Below are 2,749 nucleotides of genomic sequence, written 5' to 3'. Positions count from 1 at the left end.
GCCATGCATTCAGATCTCTGTCGATGTGGCATAAACCCTGTTTTCTCACGCGCATCAATGACTGCTGTGATGGTCTGTATAGCGACCTCCACGACCATCCACGTCAAAAGGACAATCAGTATCACCCTCCTTCTTACCACCGCGCTGTAGTTGTAAAAGTTGTACATGTAGAGATGTAATATCTACACGGGGTAAAGCTCACGCGACATAAACAACCATAAAATAAAACTGAACTGGGTTAGCGATTATATATCGCGGTGAACCCTCACGAGGACGGAGGTGGAGGTGGAGGTGGAGGTGGAGGAGCACGAGGAGGTGGTGGAGGTGGAGGTGGAGGTGGAGGAGGAGGAGCACGAGGAGGAGGTGGAGCACGAGGAGGAGGTGGAGCACGAGGAGGAGGTAGAGGTGGAGAGACGGCTCTTTACAACACAAACATCAGGATACGTGCACGCACGTGCGACCAATGATCCCTGGCGGCTAGATCCAACCCTGAGTGTTCTGTGCAGACAGGGAAGACAGGAAGCGGATGAACGCATTCCAGCCACGCCCTCTGGTGGGGGGGTAACGAACGAACGAGTGAGTGGATTACGACGAAGACGCTGACGCGCGCTATATTCCTCAAGAAGAAGTCTTACCGCGCGCCGCGGGTCATAGGTCACCAACGGATTCCTGCATAGCGACCGCAGATTAGAGGGAATATCGTCCGAAATGGCAATTTAACGCAAATTCTATTATGAAAAATCGGCGCTCTTTGCCGCCGCAATTGTGATCCCGTTGACCCCCGCATACCAGAGAGTATTGTGTGTGTGCGTGTGTGTGTGTGTGTGTGTGTGTGTGTGTGTGTGTGTGTGTGTGTGTGTGTGTGTGTGTGTGTGTGTGTGTGTGTGTGTGTGTGTGTGTGTGTGTGTGTGTGTGTGTGTGTGTGTGTGTGTGTGTGTGTGTGTGTGTATGCGTATGTTGACGTATAAACTATAGATTTTAACAGGCAAGCTCGCCATTCGTTAGTGTGCGCATGCGCTCCTCACCTCGGCAGCTGTCGTCTGCTAGCAGTTCGTAACCATGGTTACAGGTGCACTCGTACCCTCCGTCGGACAGATTCACGCAGCCACCGTTGGCGACGTCACACGTGTCTGTTTGCTGTTCGCACATATCCATCACTACAAGCAGACGACGACGTCATGACGCGCGCTTTCAACCACGTGACTGCGCGACTAACCACGTGACCGCGCATTAGGCACGTGACAGAATAATGTGTTAAACATGTTATTATATCATATCCTATATATCGCATCTACGTTACTTGTATACTATATCATAAATACGATACCTGTATACTATATCATATATCATGCGCACGTTTCCTTTTATACTATGCCCTTTATCATACATAAGTTACCTATATACTATGTCCTTTATCATACATAAGCTACCTTTATACTATGTCTTTTATTATATATAAGTTACTTTTATACTATGTCCTTTATCATACATAAGTTACCTTTATACTATGTCCTTTATCATACATAAGTTACCTATATACTATCTCCTTTATCAGACATAAGTTAACTATATACTATGTCCTTTATCATACATATATACTATTATGTATACACCGTATGACTCTGGAACTGGGGTCATGTATCAAATATACACCATAGAAAATTCGTGACGTAGTCAATTTAAAGTCACCTTCACATTTATTGTCGACTGTGAGACTATAGCCTAGGCGGCAGGAACAGGTCGGCAGTGAATTGATAAGCCTGCAGTAACCGTCGGTAGCATCGCAATCGTTGTCGGCATCGCACGCAGTGTCCGCTGCATGCCAAAAAAAACACGCACGTTTGTAAAATGTAAAAAAATACGAAATAAAATAACAACGTTTAGTAGATGCAACATGAAAACCAGATATTTTGATTTAAAAAAACCACAGTTGAAATGAAAGAAACAACGACAAGGCATATAATACGCGTTTATATAAACTAACTATCTAATAATTATTGTAATATATTTTTGTGTGATTTATTACAAGATATGACCTGAGTATGTGTGTCTCACCTGAACATGTGCCTCTCACCTGAACATGTACCTCTCACCTGAGCATGTGCCTCTCACCTGAACATGTGCCTCTCACCTGAGCATGTGCCACATGTTCAGGTGAGAGGCACATGTTCAGGTGAGAGCCTCTCACCTGAGCATGTGCCTCTCACCTGAACATGTGCGTCTCACCTGAGCATGTGCCTCTCACTTGAGCGTGTGCCTCTCACCTGAGCATGTGCGTCTCACCTGAGCGTGTGCCTCTCACCTGAGCATGTGCGTCTCACCTGAGCATGTGCGTCTCATCTGAACATGTGCGTCTCACCTGAACATGTGCCTCTCACCTGAACATGTGCCGTCGGTATCGTCGTAAGTGAATCCTGGATAGCAGCTGCACACATAGAGCTTGGCTGCGTCCTTGTCTGGCGTGCACACTTGCGTACAGTCGTGTGTGCTCGGATTCACGCATTTATCCACAACTGTGCCGGAAAAACAGAACATGTGGATTGTTGTTACACACAGTAACTGTAAGCGAAGGCCACTGTGCGGCAAAAACAGAACAGGCGGGCTGTTGTTACACACAGTAACTATAAGGGAAGGCCACTGTGCCGGAAAAACAGAACAGGTGGATTGTTGTTACACATAGTAACTGTAAGCGAAGGCCACTGTGCGGCAAAAACAGAACAGGTCGATTGTTGTTAGTCTTGTTACACAC

At 46.4% G+C, this 2,749-nt stretch overlaps 1 protein-coding gene across 1 annotated transcript; it reads right to left on the bottom strand.

The window, feature by feature from the left end:
- Positions 1-1,025: 1,025 nt before the first annotated feature.
- LOC106816251 (fibulin-5-like) lies at positions 1,026-2,513 on the bottom strand (the record flags this gene model as incomplete). Its single annotated transcript, XM_014820831.1, has 3 exons — positions 1,026-1,157; positions 1,690-1,815; positions 2,379-2,513. Coding segments are annotated over 3 exons (393 nt in total), but the record flags the coding sequence as incomplete, so codon positions are not given.
- Positions 2,514-2,749: the final 236 nt, after the last annotated feature.

Source organism: Priapulus caudatus, unplaced genomic scaffold, assembly GCF_000485595.1.
Source record: "Priapulus caudatus unplaced genomic scaffold, Priapulus_caudatus-5.0.1 Scaffold1327, whole genome shotgun sequence".
Lineage (NCBI taxonomy): Eukaryota > Metazoa > Priapulida > Priapulimorpha > Priapulimorphida > Priapulidae > Priapulus > Priapulus caudatus.
The sequence above is the reverse complement of the archived record's forward strand: the minus strand, read 5'-3'. Positions and strand labels throughout refer to the sequence as shown.